The following is a 20002-nucleotide window of genomic DNA, read 5'->3' as shown; positions in this document are numbered from 1 at the left end:
TTTCTTAATTTTCATCTGCCTGAGAACATTTGATCCTTTCTTTCCTTGAGTTCTGGCCTCCTGTTAACTTCTAGGATTGCACTCTTTGTTTCTGTTTCTTCATATAAGATCATTCTCTTCCTTTTCTACTTTTGTCTTCCTGCCTCTGAATTATGTACAAATTCTATAATAATTATTCTGCTTTTTTCCTCTCTCCATTAAAACTCTGAATCTACTGTTTAGATTTATTTGTAATCTCTATAGCAATGATCAAATCTATTTGAACTCTGAACTTTGAAACACAGACTGACGTTCATAACACATCACTTATAAAACCTGTTTTACTTTGTAAGGTATATACATACCTTCTATCAATAACTCACTGGACATCTTGAGTTTGATGCTTTTACTCCTCTCTCTAATTGAATCTCTCTTCAAGCTTCCATTTCATCCTATTATCTATCAGCTTTTTTAATATACTCAACCACACCAGACCAGTGTACCTTTTGTTATGTAATGTGCAGATTATGCAAATATCTTTCTAAAAGGGAATCTCGTATTTTCCTTGAAAGTGGCCATATCCTACAGTTTTTTATTTGTTTGTTTTCCTATCTCTGGTATCCTCACTTTGCAACCTTTCTGCTGTAGAGTAGTGTACAAGGCTAGGTTTTTCATCTAGGCTCTTCCTACAGATTGCTTATGTTTGGAGAATGACTTCTTTCCCTATTGGCTAGGTGAGCTGGCAAGTTGATTTAAGGACTTGTGCCTGTAAAATGGGTGAAATAACAGCAACTTCTCAGAGATATTTTTGAAGATTAAGTGAACTAGAATATAGGAAACTATTAGTAAGAATTAAATGTTAGCCATCTAATCTCTAAATGCAGGTTTTATTACGTCTTACACTTGCTGAAAAACATACCGACAACTATTGTGTATCATATCATCAATTAAGTATTTTTCTGCCTGATGTTCTAAGCTTGCTTCCTAACTCTAACCCCATGTTAACTTCTAATCTTTTCTCCTGTTAATACAGTATTCCGGGCACATTCTCTACCTTCTTTCTTCCATCTTCACTGCATTTGATAGCATTTTCACAGGATTTTTCATACTATCAATCAGTCCTTTGACATGGTTACTGCAGTTATTTGGGACTTTCAAAATTCTACACTTCTTTAAAATCTGAACCAAGTACTACCTTTTTCCTAAACTGTCTTGAATACTCTGAGAGATTTCTCTTTCAAAGTATTACAGCATTTACTTTTCCAATTCAATTCTAGAGTCTCATAGGTCTCAGTACTTTTTATTATAATATACCTTCCCGTGGTTTTAGCTTACAATAGCTGAGATGATTTTATTCTCTTAGTCATTATATAAAAGCACATTTTGATGTCAGAAAACTTACTTTCTCATGGTTAACTATTATGAGCATAAAGATAAATATTAAAGAATTACAATAAATGCTAGCCCCTCACATGCTATCCAGAAGAATCTACATGTACCAGTTTTGTTGCATGACAAAGAAAAAATTAAATGATCGATACTCAGTTATTGACCAATAATTTTGTGTCAGCAAAAAAAAAAAAAAAAAGCCTAAATTGCTATGCATTGGAAGATTATTGTGATTTTTTATTTTGGAAAACTTTTCCAAATGATGTTATAGTCTGTGTGTTAACACAGACACTGATCTTGTGCTTTCTCTGCATCAGATCTGGGTGAGAACACGGTTTATAGAGTAGGAAGGATGTCAGATCAACAGCCACTCCATCTCACTATTAGATAAGCCCCATACCTCACTATTACCTGTCTGTTTCCATTGGCCTATATCAAAATACTATCAAGAAAACTAAGACTTCCAAGGCAGGGGATACTATCAGTTTACATGTTTTTTTCAGTTAAATGCATGAGGCTGAAGTTCTGCAATATGTTAGCAATAAATACAATCAGCCCTCTGTATTCATGGGTTCCGGGTCTGCAGATTCAACCAACTGTGGATCAAAAATATTAAAAATGGTAACAATATAGCAATAAAAATTAATAAAAATTCAATTCCTGCTGTTCTCCATTGTGCACTATGCTTACTAACCCTTTGTCTAGGTCATTGCCGTCCTAACCAGGTAGAGAGTTGAAGGCAGAACTCATGTTTTATTTGGCCAGTATTATGTTTAATAAAATGAACATTTATGTCTTCTGGCAGGAAACACACAGTCTAGTTCACAGCAGTTCCTGTTCTTCATTTTATCTTGTTCTTGGCACCTTAAATTTTGTTTAACCCCTGTATCCAAACTCCTGAAGCCATCTGAATTTGCCATCCCTCATTTAGAACTTCAGCAGATCTGCTTCCCTCTATTCTCGTCTTCCCTCTATCAATCAGCATTTCTGATGAATGAGTGTGTAGCTAATTCAAATAAGCTGTGGGGGCTGGGGGAAGATTAATTCTAGATTGTTGTGCAAAGCCCATCTATTCAATCATTCTGTTTTTTCACACTATAGTCAATTTGTTATATACTAATATATGTTCTGCATATTTCTGAAAGCCTTTTTCTAAGATTCAAATATGAAGCTTCATAAATAGAAAATATTTATGAGATAATGAGATTACACATATATAAAAATAGTGGATTACTAAACAGTGTATTACCAAACAACAAGTTTACCTAACAATAAGGATTTGTTTCAGTATTAAACACATCACACACACACACACACACACACACGGTTTTACTTTTGTCAATATTAACTGAAGTACAACTTCTTTTATAAATGTGCTTTTACAGAATATACTCACTTATTTCCTATTCAAAAGCATGCCAACATGCTCTTTGGACATAACTTAAAACAATTATTTCTAACATGCATACCTATAGACAGCTTTTAATAGAATTTGGTATTTATATTTAAGATAGCAATGGAGTCGTGTTAAATATACATTATACTTACAACATTTCACATACAGTCACATCATATAGAGTTGCAGTGGTTCATAAATACCTTCATGTCAAAGATACAAATTAGCAGTTACCAGGAAATATAAAGCAGGTAAATATAAGCAAAAAAAGAGAAGACAGAATGAATCAAAATGACAAGGCATATTCTTTGGACTACTTGTACCTTTTTAATTGTCTTCTGGATAAGCATGTCTCCAACTGGCATTAGAATACCTCCAAACACAGCCAGGACGGCACCAATGACAGCCCCAGTGATGAGTCCACAGTTGCGGTCACAGCCCATTTTTCTTGTTCAGGAGGTGAATTAGTGTTAAGCACCTGTTTCTTGCAAACTCCTGGATACGATTAAGGTGGTTTCTACAAGGTCTGGTTCTATCATTAGAAAGAGATCATAAAACAGAAGCTTTAATATCAGTACAAAAAGATTAAAGTACAAAGAAAACACCCACTGAAACAGATCATTTTGCCAGTTGTAAATAAACAAATGCTTTTCTTTTTGTTTCACCAAAGTGACTTACTCAGTCCACCTCCCTTTTCTTGCTTCTAATGCTTACCAGTGACAGAACTAATAATGTCATATCTGAATTTCTTCAAATTCCTCCTTTTTAACTTTCTTTCTACACATGATTAACATATTGAAACCTTATCTAAGGAGAACTCTCACCCTCATCTCAGCAACTTTGTTGCATCCTCACATCCAACACAGCCTTCTACACCTTATCTTGAGTTCTCCTGCAAACCGAATGTGGGTTGACTGATGTGTTTGCCATTAAATGATAAGCAAGTATGGTAACAGATGTTTTATTTACTATACCTTATTCACAAATCAACAGCAAGACATGAATTTTACAGGAAATGAACTGATGAGTCGTAGAAATAATCAATTCTTCTAATCATTTGAAAGCTATCTGTGAAAATGAGAAAAGCATGGGTAAATAACAAAAAAATATTCCCAGAAATTTTATACTGGGGCACTCTCTAATATCACCATACTTAAAATAACTGTTGAAAGAAAGTCTAATGTTCATGAATACTGAGTTCAGGCCTGAATTGTTTGTCCTAAAAACTGTTTAAAACATGGAATTATTTTAAATAAGTATATCTTATTTTCAGTTTTATTATTAATGACTTTGAATAGCCTACAGGTGTAAAGAATTTGAAGAAAATATAAAATGTAGAGGATTTCTTGTTTCAACTATGGCATTGCTTTCTTACTAATCTCAAATAATTTTCCCCTAAATATTCAACTACAATATAGTTTATTTTGTCATTTGCAGTTGATGCTAATTCTGTTAAAATCAGGTAGTTTGTGTTAGCATATGTTTGTCAATCTATTGTTTGGTATCTTTATAAAATGTGTGATTATTATTTTTTGAGATGGAGTCTCTGTCACCCAGGCTGGAGTGCAGTGGTGTGATCTTGGCTCACTGCAACCTCTGCCTCCCAGGTTCAAGTGATTCTCCTGACTCAGTCTCCTGAGTAGGTGGGGTTACAGGTGTGCACCACGACACCCAGCTAATTTTTGTATTTTTAGTAGAGATGGGGTTTCATCGTGTTGGTCAGGCTGGTCTCAAACTCCTGACCTCGTGATCCACCCACCTCAGCCTCCCAAAGTGCTGGGATGACAGGCATGAGCCATCGTGCCCAGCCATAGTATGTGATTATATAAAGATTGCAAGAGCCGGGCGTGGTGGCTTACGCCTGTCATCCCAGCACTTTGGGAGGCTGAAGAGGGCAGATTATCTGAGGTTGGGAGTTCAAGACCAGCCCGACCAAAACAGAGAAATCTCATCTCTACTAAAAATACAAAATTAGCCGGGCGTGGTGGCACACACTTATAATCCCAGCTACTTGGGAGGCTGAGGCAGGAGAATTGCTTGAACCCAGGAGGCAGAGGTTATGGTGAAGAGTTTCACACCATCACACTCCAGCTTGGGCAACAAGAGCAAAACTCCGTCTCAAAAAATAAAATAAAATAAAATAAAATAAAATAAAATAATAAAGATTGGAAGAAAGAATACAATTTGTGAAATGAGTGGATCCTACTGTAATAATAAGAGTTAATTCTAACTAGTATTTGAAAACTCATTTATTTGAACTTTTTTGTTGTTGTTGTTGTAATGGCATTTTGTCAATAATGGAGTTGGCCTGTCATTTATAGTCAGAATGCGCTTTATAGTCTATAAACAATTATTCTCTACTTTGAAATGCTCATGGCCAAAGAAAACATATGTGCCAACAGAATGAAGGCTACAGTCAAAAAAGGGCACATAGAATATTGTTAATGTTGTAATTGTATTAAAAATTGTGGTTTGTTATAATTTCAGGTTTTCCCTCCACACTCTCTTGCAACAGAGGTACCACTCTTATGATTGTATTAGTATTTATTTCCACTTTAATAATCATATGGTTTTTCAGAAATATGACTTGTAGAGCTGAGAAAAGAATACAAAAATGATATTTTCCCCAAAAATGTAGGAATAAATGTTAAAAATTTTTTTTCTTGCCAATTTTATTATTTACATATGTTCCCTTCACCTTTGGGATTCCCCTTTGCCTACTCCCTTACATAGGGTACTTTTCAGTATAAACCATAGGTTGCAATAAACTTCATTTACATCAAGGTTTTGGTGATTAAGAAGACTGACTAGTTCTTTAGTGTCATTTTTTCTCTAATGTAAAGGGAACACACATAAACTAAACAAGTGATTTGTTTGATTTGTTTTTCCTGTGGAATTTTACGTCTCACTGAGCAAGTAGGGCTGGCTTTTTATTAATTGTACAGGGGTGGACTGGTAACAATAGCTTTCCCTGCCCTTGGAAATCATATACCATGCTACCTCATATGGCTTTGTCCGTGGCTGTCCTAATGCAATGGAACGAGTAATTTAATGCTGGTAATCAGGACTGGATATTGTCAAATAGAATATCCTTTGCAATGTATAATTGTAAAGCACTTGAAACTCTTCTTGAAACCATCTTTTAAGCAACCATAGTTATTGCTAACTAGAGAATGTCATGCTGGTGTTCTGTATGTTGTGAACTGATAATAAGATTTAGGGTAGCTTATTAGGTACATAATGTTTTATTGAATGCCCATTTCATAGACCATCCCCAACTATTTTCCGCAAGTTATACTTCAGGAAACAATTAAAATACAGGAATCCCAGCTGGTTCAATTGAGATTAGGGGACAAGATTAAGCCAAAGACTGATTTGTCACTGTCTTGCTAAATGAAAGTGGGCAAACCACGTAATCTCTCTACACCTCAATTTCCTCATGTGTAAAATGAGATCAGCCATTTTTAATTTAAGCAGCTGAACTGGTTCTTCAATTCTTATGTGGAAGTCTATTAGGTAAAATGACTGTGATTCCACAACAGTGGTTGGAACCCAGAGACTCTGTTTCCTAACTTTGTCTCCCTGTTCCTGCCTAACACTCTTTATCCTCACTGCTAGGAAGCTCTAGGAAAACCTCTGTAGAAACCCACAGCTTTATGAGTCCATATAAAAAATGCAGCAGGAAACCCCCAGTGTCATATTCCAGTTTTGTTAATATAGTATGAAAATCTATTTAAAACACATATAACTCAAGGATTAAGTTATCTCTCTGGGAAAGTTATTTTATGTTCCACATAAACTTCACTAAAAATTACTCATTCAATATTAATATCATTTGCAACTCTGACAAATGTGATACAAAATGGTTTAAAATTATAAATATATAGCAGTTAGAATAGGTATATATGCATATATTTGCCCTTCTCCAGATTCTATGCCACAACCTAGTTGTAAATCTATCTGGCCTTTCCCAAATCATTCTTCTTTATTCAAGTAGCTCCATGCACTACAGAGAAGAGTTTCTGCAAGGGGTAAAGAGTTCCAACAGTAACCACCGAAGAACCCAGGGAGTAGTGCATGCTCTCCAATGGCTCCCTCTCTAGACCTGAAAACTAATTATTATAACTTCTATGGACTCTGAGCCTAGATATGTTGAGCAATGGACAGGCCTGGGTACTGCCTATGTCTGCTGTGAACTTAAAACTGAAGTGAGATAGTGTACACATCCCACTGCTGTCGTCACATACATTAGAAAACAGAAGTACCTAGTAATTTATTCTGTTGAATTCTATGGTTACACAGTTCTTAATTTAACATTGGATAGGATGATATAAGCAAAATTACAAGTATTAACCTAACAGAACTTCAAATCCATGTGTTATTTTGAAAAAAGAGCTAGACAAACTGAACTTGTCTATTTGTTCAAATTTTGAACTGATTGATTCCCTCTTATTAAGTTTCTACCCTGTTCCTAAGAATAGGCAAAATACGTGACACTAGTTGGGTTCATTTATCACTCAGTGCCTTGATACCATGAGTAATGAAGTATTGTTATTATAATCATACTCTATCCTTAAGTTGCGTATGACAAAATTATAATTAGTTTTATTCACCTGAGGCAAAGAAGGACCAAACATACTACGTAAGATGTGTACCAGATACAAAAGAGAAAAGCTCAGGTTAAATAGCACATTGCAGTCAACAGCTTTTCCACCTATATTTATCTTCAGAGAAAGAATGTAGTTTGTCTCCACCATTCCACCAAATTTAGCCGTCTAGAGCATAAAAAATTTGGGTCATGCTTACTCAGTTTTCTTAATAACAAAACTCCTTATATATTAAAATAGGTAATTAATTTCATTTGCTAATTGTAGATTAAATTTTATTCTTTACTAATTGTTACTTGTTCTTTATAAGAAACAGAGAAGATATTGATACTGTATCTGTAATAATTTACTTCCTGCTTAAAGTACTTAAATTTAGAAAGCCAAGATACAGAAAACTAATTGAGATTTGTATAAAGAAGAACGGGAAAATAAGAAGACATGTTTTAATAGGCAACTAATTTCATGGCTTTCTTGATTCTATAGGTAGCTCAGTTGCCTTCTGTCCAGTTTATAGATTATAAATCCTATTCCTTTTGTAGAATCCATGAGTGGAGCCTATTCCATTAGGTCATCTTTGAAAGAGGGAGGAAAAATATAACTTGTAATTTCTTTTTCTTTTTTGGTTGTCAGGTCAACAGTGTTTCTGTAATGAACTTTTAAGCAAAATACCCTTCCACTATATTGGGAACCCAGTAGAAACAGAGACTTTTGTAAAGTCTCTGTATTTTGCAAAGCCCGCATTAGGCTGAGATATAAGAAACCTCTTCAGTAAATAGTTCAGAATATTAGAGCAAGTCTCCGGAGCATCTATAATTAATCCCTTGTGTTTATAAAGCTGTGTTCCCTGGGAAACTCCACCCAGAAAAGGCATGGCCCTGAAGTAACATCTGCTGGGATGTAAACTATGAAATCTGAAAAGTTTTACATTTCCAGGGTACTTATACCATAGATAATTGTCAGACCTAAATGACGTTTTCTTACTGATCAGTAGATAGCTAAAATTTTCTTTTTTTCTATCTATAAGCCTTCCTCCCACTTTTTCTTAGGATAGAAAACCAGACCACACTCTTCTGTTTTCCATTCTCTTGATACAGAGAGTTCCTTACCTAAAAAATACAGTGTCTGTCCATAAAATCTAGTTTTTGTAGGACTTGGGGGAATTCATTCAACAGTTTACGTAAGTATAGAAGTTAGTTTTTAAAATTAAACTTTATTCAGATTCTTATCATGACTATGTATATTTATAAAGACACAGTTCCCTAGACATGAGTAAAAGTGTAGATTCAAATTCAAGGTAGTAGAAATGGGTGTAAAACAATCACTTAACTGTAATTATGTTTCATCAACATAAGGTCATTAGGTCACTCTTTATAAAATTGTGTTTAGAGACAGAATTCTCCTTTCAAGGTAAATTTTATGCACAATACCAATATACAAAGATGGTTCAAAGAAGAGCTATTTGGTAAAAGAAAGGAGCAGAAACTGTGCCTCTTCCCTTTTCCAGGTACACTTCACTCGGGCTCTGAGTCATCTCCAAAGAACCCATGGGCTCCACAAATAATTTTCAAGTAACTGGACTAGGAAATCTCCTATACCTTATCTTACTGAAGTTATCTCATGTCCATTTCCATCCTATCAGAATATATGAAGGTAAAAATGTATAACAGAAAAAAAACTTGATAGACATCTGTAATATAAAATTATATACTTCTCAAATATTGCAATTTGAAACTTGTTTTGATGGTAGTCTTAAAAAATTAATGTAATAAATAAACTCGACTTTATATATTATACTTGGGATCCTTCTAGAACAAGTCCCATCTTTTAAAGACTCATGAACCAGGGATTACTACAGGTTTGAAATTATTCTTTTAAGTTCATACTGACTTAAAGAGTATTATGTAGAACCATTCTTAATTTTTGAACCTTAGACAAGAATGCTAATGTCTTTTTTCCACACCCCAAATTCCTCTATAAACAGACACTATAAGGTTTGTAATGCCAAAAATGTTGGGCCTTGAAGCCAAGAAATGTAGATTCAGTTCTGGGTGTTAGTATTGAAGTTTGTCTGTGATACAGTTTTCTCTAAAATGAGTTTATTTACATCAAAGAAGGCTGCAAGTGTTAAATGAAATGAAGTAAAATAATGTATAAATATTTCTATTATAGAAAATGTTATTGTAATTTTGAAATATTACTATGAAGTGTCATTTCAAGCCATAAGAGTAAAACGGCATTTAATATTGGCCAAGCGTTTTAAAAATCTAATAAATGTGTATATTTTACAAAAGTAGAAATGATTATTTGCAAAACAGATTATAATGAAATGTGATCATATATGTATGAAATTAAAATATGCAAATGGAAAGACAGCCAATAGTTTAGAACAATGTTACTTGCAAGTTTTAGCCACATCTTGGGCCAGTGAACAAAAACATCTCCTGATTAGATCTGAAGATAGTTACAGAATTAACTATCTGATAGTTACAGAATTATCTTAAACTTTCCTTTTCAGGAAACACACAGGAAATACATACACATGCAGGATTCAAATGTGTTGAAGTAAACAAGGTTAAAAAAAAATTCCCTAAGAGAAAAATAGGTTGGCAACTATAACTTCTGAGGTGAATTCCAAATTCAGTACACTCTGTGCAAGTACCTGCCATTGTAATTAATATTCTTCCCAGGCTAACCCATTATCTGATGGTTCTCTGTTTGGTTTATTGTTATGGTTCACTAATGAGCCTGGTAAATTAAAAGATTTCTACTTTATTTCTTATTTTCTTATAAACTCCAAAGGACCACTGGACTTTTTGTATAACAAACATTTTTAAATATTTCATTTTGGTTTCCTTGTGAACTAATATTTAAAGCAATGTTTTCTTAGCTTCAACACACATTACTGACTTAAAACTACACAGAAAAAGACTAAAAAGTACATGCAAATCTTTACAAAACAGGTTTCAATATGCTACTTGATTTCAGAAACTGGGATGTACTCTAGAGAATTTATGCCATTTATAGTTATTTATAATTTTAGTTAATATAATTAATTTGAGGCTTTAATTCCTCCAAATTGATTTATACTTTACTTCAACTTGATATCATCATCTAATAATTCAGTACTATTTGTAATAAGCTTCCTGAATTGAAATAAACATTAATTTTGATTTATTTTTATGCTACTAATCTACACTGAATTAAATTTCAGATTATTTAAAAGTAATATACTTTGCTATTCCCAGTAGCAATGACAATATCTTTGTTCATTACAGAAAAGCACTTAAAAAGCACATATCCAAAATACACATTGCATTTGATCATGTAGAGCAAGTCAGGTACACCAAAAGTTGTGCAGTTCAGATTGAAAATTAAACAAGTTAATGACTCTGTAAACTGATAAGTAGTTAACAATTGCATATTAGAGAACATGTTGACATAAGAGCTGTAAGTCATTTATAACATCTAACCTCATTATATTGGTCTGCATTATAATGATCTTCATCATTTAAACATCATGTATAAATAGCCTAAGTATAAAATGAAAGTTTTATAATAATCCAAATTGGATTGTAAATCACTTCAAATATCAACTTATACATACGATGTGAAATGCCATTGGGTATGGTTTTAATACTTTTTAAGCATAAAATATAGGAAGATTGATAACTTGAAAATAATGCAAACCTGATTTTTAGATAAAGCCTAGTGACTAAGCAAACAGTTACTACCTTTTTTCCTGTCCTTGTTATATAACTTCTTAGGAGTATTTACAGTAGTGTCATCTCCCATCATCTGAGTGATGGGAAAAATCCCTTAATCTTTTTTATTTAAAGAAAAATCATACAACTTACCTTTAAAATGGCTAAGATGGATTTTTCAATCAAATGCTCCAACATTTGGACAATTCTTAATAGGATCAAATGGTATTCTGCAGAAAAGTCATACACTGCAGTCCTCATTACATAAATGTGTGAGAGTTTAAATATGCAACCACACCCCCCTCCCCAAAAAAAAAAAAAAAAAGCAAAAAAAAAGCACTCTACAATGTTAGATCCCAGTGTGTGGTTTGTTGCCAGAGGAACTGAAAGAAAAAAAAATCCTCACAAAGCACATTACTGATATGGCTAATAAGGGTCTATTTTTATGTTCTGGTGAAGACCCATTACCTATATCTGAGATATTCAGCATTACTTTTTTTTTTTTTCTTTTTTTTTGGCCATTTTCCATCCAACTAAGACAGAGGCCAGAAAAACAAAGGGAACTCACTTGCTGAGCTTTCCCTAACATATTCTCAGAGGCTGAACTGAGACCGGGGGTGAAAAGAGTAAATTGAGAAGAATAATCATATTCTCACTTCCCTGTCTTGACTGAGCTTGTAAAACTTATTTCATTAAGTTTAAATTTAATGTACTTTTTATACAGTGTAATTCTGAAATACTGTGAGACTAATAATTTTGAAAACAATTGGAGACTGTCAATCAGCAAGGATGACAAACTGACTTTCAAAAAGGAAACAGCCTATTGTTCTAGCTGGGAACTCTTAACTGTTTATCATTTCTGTTAGTTTTGCAAAAACTTCATGATCACAGCACAGTCCTCCTACAAAAAATAAATTACTTAAATTTCTTCAACCGAAATATATCTAAGTAGAATTACTATTGAGGATAATCTTTTAATATAAAAAAGTACTTAAATCACTTTCATAAAAAGTATTATGTTGATATTGAATCAAAATAGAAAGCCTTGCACTTTGGGGAAAGAACCTTCACTATCAAGACCCTGTTCTCAGAATCATACAGGAAAACCTTTGCAGGGTTAACCTGGCATATATTTGATAGGATAGCTGGATAAATGCATTCAAACAACCTTAGAAGTAAAGCAACCTAAGAATAACAGGCAGAAATATATTTAGTTCATTAGATCATATTTAAACCAGTCCTTATACTTAGAATGCTCATGCTGTCTTTTCTGGGCATGTAAGGCACACAATGAATCCTTTCATTTGCAAGTAGTGCTACACAACTGAAAAAGAACCCCAAACACTCTTTCCTCCTCGAGCATTGTTTTTTTTTTCCCGAGGAATTTTTTACTGACACATTTATCTAAAAAATAAGAAGTCATAAAAATATTGTAAGTCTATTACTTTGTTTTCAAGTCTCAGACCACTTAATTAGGATTAAGTAAAAATGACTGTATGCAATCTCTTTATAATGTATTCTTTCAGTTAGAAAAGAGTAACTCACAGAGATTTCATGAAACTTAAGAAGGTAATTCCCTTAAATAACTGTGACCTTTTTTCTTGGTGGCACGACATAAAATGGTAGTATAAAGACGAATATTATTTTGGTTAAGAATATTTTGTAGATAGCTATTTTGTATTTAGGCTACTTTGATATATTTATTTCTCAATCTTAATTCTTACGCATTCACACTCTAATATGACAATTCAGAAAGAGCTTACCAACACAAGGGTTCAGATAAGACCAATTTAAAAAAGCATATTTTAAACATAGCAAAAGACTAAAGTATAATGAAAATATGATCACAATCAGAGAAAGATATTTCAGAAAAAAATACATGCAAAATAGATGCCTAAGTTGACATTAAACTTACTTGGGTATTATTTAATCAGTAGCCTAATGCCATTCAAATCTGCTGTCACTGGAGAGGAAAATGTCACAGAGTCCCATGAGTAGTCCAAAGAATCAAATTTACATTCCCAGAGACAGCTGTTAAGTGTTCAATCCCATAGACAACAGTTCCTGAGTAGCTTAGCATACAAGACCCGAAAGCACATAGCTGAGTCAAATCTGCCACTGTGGATTTGAGAAAAATATATACCTTAAACAATAACACAATAAAATGCTGTACCTATTTTAGAGTAAAGAGTGTTGGGGTTTTCATTTTTTAAAAGACTGTGCACCCACTATATTATGAAGGGGTGTGTTTTATGTGAGAATATACCTTTATGTAAATCCACTATAACACTAGATTAACTTATTAGAATGACAGGATATAATTTTCAATCTACTTCAGTCAGTTTAGACACAAATCTTTTTTTTTTTTTTTTTTTTTGCGGGAGATCACATAGGGTTAGAAATCGGAAGGATGTAAGTTTAAATCCTCAGGCTACCGGGTCCTAATTATATTGACTTGCAATTGGAAGTTAACTGCTTGTTCTTCTTTTTCCAGATTTATCGAGGTATGAATCATTTTGACATGTGTATACACTGTAAAATGATTGCCACAATCAAGTTAATTAAAATATTCATTGCTCTCATTTTCATAATCAAAGAATAGAGAAAACAATAAAAGAGTAATAATAAGAGCTGAGATGAGAAGTGTACAATACTTGACAGGAGCCTGAAAATTACTAGGCACTCAACCCTCCCCATTTCATCACCCCCACTTCCTACAAGCCTCCTCCCCTCTCCATTCTCTGCTTTATTTTCCACAGGTCACTTATCACCATCAAAGAAATTCTGCCAATTGACTTTTGTTTTTGTCCTGTCTTTGCACCTGCTAGAATGTTGTATTTTTGAGGAGGGGGATGCTTCTCTGTTTAATTCACCACTGAACCCCCATAGTATAGAACAAGCCCATAGTTGGTAATAAGTTGAATAAACAGACACACACAAGACTATTATAACCATAATAACGGTTTACAAGTAGTGAGAATGAGTGGAAATGAGAAACTATTATGCTGCTTGTTCATACCATGGATATGCAATGGTTTGATTCGGATTAAGAACATCTGCTAGGAAAATGAATGGAATCTGAGTCTGAATTTGTAATTCATCACTTCCTAAGTATATGACTTATTGCTAACTACTTTAACCTCTCTTAAACATAGTAGAAATATCTCCCTCACAGAATTGCTGTAAAGATTAAAAGTGATAATATGAAGGATTTAGCACAGAGCCTGACACAGTTTTTGTTTAACAAATAATTGTTGCTGGGCTTGGTGGCTCACATCTGTAATCCCAGCACTTTGGGAGGCCAAGGTGGGTGGATCACTTGAGTTCAGGAGTTCGAGACTAGCCTGCTAACATGGTGAAATCTTCTCTCTACTAAAAATACAAAAATTAGCCAGGTGTGTTGGCACATGCCTGTAATCCCAACTACTCAGGGGTCTGAGACAGGAAAATCACTTGAACCTGGGAAGCGGAGGTTGCAGTGAGCTGAGATTGCACCACTATACACCACTATAACAAATATTGCAACATATTTGAGAAGCAAATAGAGTGAGACTCTGTCTCACAAAACAAAAACAAAAACAACAAATAATTGCCATGGCCATCACTGGCTATTATGCACAATTTTATTTTAGAAAATGTATTAAGTATGGAGAGAAAGAAATATTGAAAATTATAGAAAAGTATAAAATGATCAATCCCCAATTATATTCCTCAGAAGTAACACACGTTAAGTGTGTGTTAACCTTCCCTCAGTAATTTTATAATTTTCTAAAGTATATTAGCCATTTTTATTTTATTTATTATTTATTTATTTATTTATTTATTTATTTATTTATTTATCTATTTATTTATTTGAGATGGAGTCTCGCTCTGTTACCCAGGCTGGAGTGCAGTGGCGAGGTCTTGGCTCACTGCAAGCTCCACCTCCCGGGTTCACTCCATTCTCCTGTCTCAGCCTCCCAAGTAGCTGGGACTACAGGTGCCTGCCACCACACCCACCTAATTTTTTTGTATTTTTAGTAGAGACGGGATTTCACTGTGTTAGCCAGGATGGTCTTGATCTCCTGACTTCGTGATCCGACCGCCTCGGCCTCCCAAAGTGCTGGGATTACAGGCTTGAGCCATGATGTCCTGCTGCCATTTTTATTTTAAACATTTGTAACAATATCCTTTTCACCTTTTTTATTCCCATAAATTGCTTTGTCCCTTTCTTAATAATTAGTAGGAAAATAGTCTTCAGACATTTGACAAATTTTTTTTTTATTTTGACAATTTTTACTTTTTTGTTTGTATGTGTAATTTACAGAAATGTTTACATTTTTATTCCATAAACTTTGAGTCATTTCCTGTTGAGGATTGTATTATGCTTTGAAAGCCTTTATCCACTTTGAGAATACAATAAATAAATAAATAAATAAATAAATAAGCTTTCATTTAGCATTTGTATAGTTAAAAAAAAATCCTTTTAACAGTACTTTTGGATAAGCTGATTCATGGAATGTAACACTTGTGAAATAAAAGAGGAAGAGTACAGTAAGTTGAGTAACAAATATTGCAACATATTTGAGAAGCAAATGACAGATGCATGACAAGAGTTCTGGAAGAGGAATCACATGACCCATGTGATTCCTTTATTAGCAATAGGATTTGTGAACTAGGCAAGACATAAAAATCATTGTATTCCTGTTGTCCTTTCTTGTTAAATGGGATAACCTATAAAGTCTACTTACCTTTAAGCTGAAGATCAGATAGTAGATTTAAACTTTAAAATGTAAAGTTATATACAGATACAAGAAAATCTTATAGTAGTAGATACCATTTAAAAGAAAATTAAGTGATTTTTTTTTTAACAGTTCAGCAAATGAAAAGAAGCATTTTAGTATAACTTGTATTGTAATTCTAGACTGAATGGGTGAACAAAGTCTCATAAATTATGAAGATGATCATACAATAACACAGTTAACACATAATAGAAGCTCACTACCTGTCATGTGTGGAGCTAAGTATTTCACATTTATTACCTTGCTGACTAATCATCCCTCACTACTCTTTTTTTTTTTTTTTTTTGAGACGGAGTCTCACTGTCGCCCAGGCTGGAATGCAGTGGCACCATCTCTGCTCACTGCAAGCTCCTCTTCCTGGGTTCACGCCATTCTCCTGCCTCAGCATCCCGAGTAGCTGGGACTACAGGTGCCCGCCACCATGCCCAGCTAATTTTTTGTATTTTTAGTAGAGATGGTTTTCACTGTGTTAGCCAGGGTGGTCTCGATCTCCTGACCTTGTGATCTGCCTGCCTCGGCCTCCTTGCTAGGCTCTTTAGATGACTAGCTGAGTTCACACAGCTATTATTTGGCAGAACAAGGGCTGTAACCCAAACAGACTGACTGAAGGACTTATACTCTTTTCTTGAAAGAAAAAAAAAAAGGATACATTTATCCTTGATCAAAATCTAATTTTACATATTTTTCTCAAAATCTTTGCACAAGTTGAATAATTTTAACCTGATTATTACATTAAGAGCAAAACAATATCTAGACACAACAAACAATGAACTGTGAACATATGTCGGTGGCAATCAACAGAATTATTTTAGGTTAAATAAAACATAAAATTTCATTCTACCGACCTACGAACTATCTCATAACATTAGCTACCAATGTAAAACTAGGCAACATTTATCACTTTAGTCTTTAGGAAATACTAATCATGGAGATTTATACATACAAACATTTAGGCACATTGTACACACTTATGCTTATATATATGTAATATATGAACATTTTCAGTTGCTAGCTCATTACTTAAAGAAGTATTAAAGTATTAGTATGTTCTAACTGCTTTGTAAGTTGAGGAAGGACTTCACATGCAGTAATAAAAAATCTATGTAATTTGAATATTAAATTGCAAAAGACAAGAGCATCATGTAATACCAGTGAAATGTTGAAAGACTGAAATGGAGATTTCTAATATCACCTTTAAAAGAAAATTCAAAAACATTATTAAAGGTGAAATTCTGAATATCAGAATAATTTTGTTTAGACTTAAACCACACAGACTAATGAATCAAAAGCCAGGATAAAAACAAACACACTCCATTAAAAATAGAAAATCATCTTACCTATATGTTTAATAGAAGTCATGCTTGTAACATTAAAGAGAGCACTTCTGTAAATGTAGATAGTTCTCATGTGGGCATGGCCAAATCAATATGCAAATTTTACAGGCCATCTGAAAATGTTGGCAGACCTAATTCTTACTTGAACAGTTTGCAAAAACAATTCTCTAAGTAGGAAAAAAAATTAGTCAACATTTAAATGATGGTAAGAAACATAAGGAAATGTCAAAGTCAGCATAGTTAGGTAAATTGTGTTCGTACAGTAGATAGGAAATTATTAGAGGAAAAACAGAAACATTTAGGTAAAAGAATAACTAGGTCTCAAAACATGGTGTGATGAAATAGCAGGAAAAAAAATCAGTTAATTCATAGGCAAAACAAGCATTTAGTTGATGAGTACCACATTGTTTAAATGTTGAGGAAAAAAAAAATAGCTATTAATTAATTTGGAATTTTACCAGGCAGAAGGATAAAAAAATTCATTGTAATTAAGGGTACCACAAATTTTAGTTCTGAGAAATATTATGATAGCCCTGGACTAAAAAGGTAGTCCCTAAAGTGGAGTCTTAAAAATAAAATAAAATAAATAAGCTTGGGCATTAGCTTCCTAAAAGACTGAAATGCATATACAGACATGCATGTGTACACACACACAAATGTTTTCCAGGGACACAGAAGCATGCCTGATTACATTTTTTCTTAAAGCTTGTGGGGTGAAGTTTCTAAGAAGCATACAGAAATAACTTTAAAAAAACACAGGAAATAATACATCTCTGATGCCTTTCTTGTTTTTTTTTTTTTTTTTTAAATAGAGAAGTGATCATTCTGCCCTGAGACTTCACAGAATTATTTGGCACAAACCGCGCAGTTGAGTGGCACAGCAGCTTCTGCTAATAGTTTCAAAGGAATGTAAAACAATCTATCAACTCCTATAGTGAAACCATAACATCATTTTCCAGGTTGGTTCTCAGAAACCTTAAGGGAAGGTTTTGCTCTTGGACAAGCTTCAGTTTTCTGAGTTCTAAGAGACCAACAAGTTTAGTTTGGAGTGCTACTTCTCAAATGAATCTGTTCTAGTAACTTGACACATATTCTTAAGATTTCTAAGCATCTATAGAATTAACAGTGGGAACATCTTACACTAAATGCATTTTTGGTTTTAACAAAGCCTTATATATTACTTTGTAAAAAAAATACATATATGTGTGTTTTGTACATTGTTAATATATATCATTTATGTATATATGTAAAATATATATAAAACTTCCAGAAATGTTTTTTCTGGAAATGTTATGAATTATTTAAATCACTTTGTTTTATATCATGTTTACATGAGTATATTCTAGAAAATATTAGAATTCAGACAATGAAAAGTGGCAGACTATCATAATACATGAGACAAATATCTTAGAAATTCAGAATCATCCTAAAACATTGAAATCCTTCAACCGTCCTGTATGTGTCTTTGTGATAGCTGGTTATCTTCTTGAATTTAAAAAAAAAAAAAAAAAACATTGCAAACTTATCAGCAGTAGAGTAAAGCCTTCCCTTTGGAATTTCCACATTTAAATTTTGAATAATAGAGAGGTCTGACTTACCCCTTAAACTTCATTTTAGCCCTGACACTTAAGTAGCAGCATTTAAAGTTTGCTTCACATTATGGAGCAATTACAATGGATTTGATAAAATACTTCATCTCGTGGTTATGCAGAAAGAAACTTTTCATCCTTCTAACTTTCCTAGGTAGGTTTAGTTATGAGCCCTGTCTTTATGACAGTGTCTCTCCTCTTTATTGTTCTCCAGCAAACAAGGAAGGACTCAAAACATGTATACTGTGATCATCCCATTTCAGATTCTGAATGTCACTTTTCTTTTGTATTCTGGGGTTGTGAATTAAGTAAACAGTATTAGGTATGGAATCTTAATTGCTGCAGAATGTCACTCTCAAAAGACACCACTAGCCCTGCTACTTTTGCACTGCTCATTTTGTACTTAGATCCTCGGAGACTTCTTGGACATGATGTTTTGTTGGCTTTTGGAGCCCGAGGTCTTTCAGCTGTGGTATGTTGGTATGCAAACTGTCCTGTTCTACAGGGCCCCAGTTCATGGGTAAAGATAAGAAATCTGAATTGAAATGTTTCTGTTTCCTATGTTTTGGCATACTCTGCAATACTCCTTTTGTTAACCACACTGTGCTTTCGTGTTCAGAGTGAATACGCTAAGCATATTTATTTTCCCAAGCTGCATTTACAAGGCTTGGAGTGGCATCCTCCATGTATTCCAAGGACTAAAAACATTTTCTGGACATGATCCAAGATAATTGCTAGGCCTGTTTTCCTCTCATTTTCAACAACCCCTCTGGGAAAATTGGGTAATCACAATAGGCAGGAAGAAAGGAGCCTGCAGTGAACAAAAATTTGAGGTGAAATAAATCCATAAAAACATGGAAACCACACCATTTCTGGAATCCCACATTAAAAGCATCAAGTATTTCCTATGCTATAGAAAAGTACATCCCAAGATTGGTTTGTATAATAAGCTTTCAGTATAGACTTTTCTCTTAATTTTTTCTTCTTTGATTATCCTACATTTGTCTGTTCTGGTTGATTTTTGGCTATTTGATATCTCATTTTTATCTTAATTTTCTTTCAAAATGGTCCCTGGTTTTAGGTATGTAAATTTGTAACTGTCTCCAAATCAACTTCATACAATTCCACAAAGAAAAACACAAATATCTCTAAATTAGAAGAAACAGTAAGTTCATTAGCTCTTCTCCTTTTATGAATGTGCTCATTTTATCCACTTAACAGATCCT

At 33.6% G+C, this 20002-nt stretch overlaps 1 protein-coding gene and 1 long non-coding RNA gene across 18 annotated transcripts in view; one reads left to right on the top strand and one right to left on the bottom strand.

The window, feature by feature from the left end:
- LOC105475388 (uncharacterized) overlaps positions 1 to 20002 on the top strand; it is a 79247-nt gene that overhangs the window by 12235 nt on the left and 47010 nt on the right. For all 10 annotated transcript variants that reach the window (XR_011622086.1, XR_011622087.1, XR_003016548.2 and 7 more), the window contains 2 exons: positions 8876 to 9021; positions 18000 to 18146. This is a non-coding gene — a long non-coding RNA (uncharacterized lncRNA). The remainder of the gene's footprint in view (positions 1 to 8875; positions 9022 to 17999; positions 18147 to 20002) is intronic.
- LOC105475387 (CD36 molecule (CD36 blood group)) overlaps positions 1 to 20002 on the bottom strand; it is a 79475-nt gene that overhangs the window by 28838 nt on the left and 30635 nt on the right. For 4 of the 8 annotated variants that reach the window (XM_011730592.2, XM_011730594.3, XM_011730595.3 and 1 more), the window contains exons 2-3: positions 3739 to 3832; positions 3088 to 3296 (exon numbers count right to left, since the gene is read on the bottom strand). In XM_011730592.2, coding sequence (XP_011728894.2) covers positions 3088 to 3207 — 120 coding nt within the window. In that variant the 5' untranslated portion in view covers positions 3208 to 3296; positions 3739 to 3832. Of the gene's footprint in view, positions 1 to 3087; positions 3297 to 3588; positions 3612 to 3738; positions 3833 to 11225; positions 11464 to 12987; positions 13191 to 17190; positions 17355 to 20002 lie in introns of those variants that run through there. The other 4 variants (XM_071094743.1, XM_071094744.1, XM_011730591.3 and 1 more) reach the window with 3 other exon arrangements.

This window comes from Macaca nemestrina, chromosome 4, assembly GCF_043159975.1.
Source record: "Macaca nemestrina isolate mMacNem1 chromosome 4, mMacNem.hap1, whole genome shotgun sequence".
In the NCBI taxonomy this organism is placed as follows: Eukaryota; Metazoa; Chordata; class Mammalia; order Primates; family Cercopithecidae; genus Macaca; species Macaca nemestrina.
The sequence above is the reverse complement of the archived record's forward strand: the minus strand, read 5'-3'. Positions and strand labels throughout refer to the sequence as shown.